Source organism: Penaeus monodon, chromosome 24, assembly GCF_015228065.2.
Source record: "Penaeus monodon isolate SGIC_2016 chromosome 24, NSTDA_Pmon_1, whole genome shotgun sequence".
Lineage (NCBI taxonomy): Eukaryota > Metazoa > Arthropoda > Malacostraca > Decapoda > Penaeidae > Penaeus > Penaeus monodon.
Window position 1 is genome coordinate 7,148,852 of NC_051409.1, and position 487 is coordinate 7,149,338.

The 487-nt window shown below is 36.6% G+C and overlaps 1 protein-coding gene across 1 annotated transcript in view; it reads left to right on the forward strand.

Annotated features, from left to right (window-relative positions):
* The first annotated feature begins 6 nt into the window (after window positions 1-6).
* LOC119588534 overlaps window positions 7-487 on the forward strand; it is a 3,093-nt gene continuing 2,612 nt past the window's right edge. The window contains exon 1 of the mRNA XM_037937172.1: window positions 7-59. Coding sequence (XP_037793100.1) covers window positions 24-59 — 36 coding nt within the window. The 5' untranslated portion in view covers window positions 7-23. The remainder of the gene's footprint in view (window positions 60-487) is intronic.

A 487-nucleotide genomic window follows, 5' to 3' on the forward strand; every position in this document is an offset into this window, starting at 1 on the left:
AGCCACGCAAGTCGCTGGTTAAGATGTTGTCATCATACCTGAGTCTTGCCTTCATCGTGGTGAGTCTTGGAAGGTCGTGTGGATATTTTGTGGATATTTTGTGTAGATATCGTTGTGGATATTTTGTGTAGATATCGTTGTGGATATTTTGTGTGGATATCGTTGTGGATATTTTGTGTGGATATCGTTGTGTGGATTTTTTTAGGATATTTTATGTGGACATCTTTGCGAATATTTTGTGTGGATATTCTGTTTGGATAATTTGTCGGTGTTTTAAGGATAGTTTTGTGGGATGCTTCAGTGTGGATATTTTAAGTGGATACTTTTGGTGGAAGATTTATGGACATTTTTTAGCTTTTTTTTGTGGATATATCAGTGTATATCTTTGTGGAAGATTTAAGTTTATTTGTGTGGATATTTAGAGTGTGGCAGGGATATTCAGGGAATACTCTTGTGGATGCTCTGTGGATATCTTCGGGATAATTGG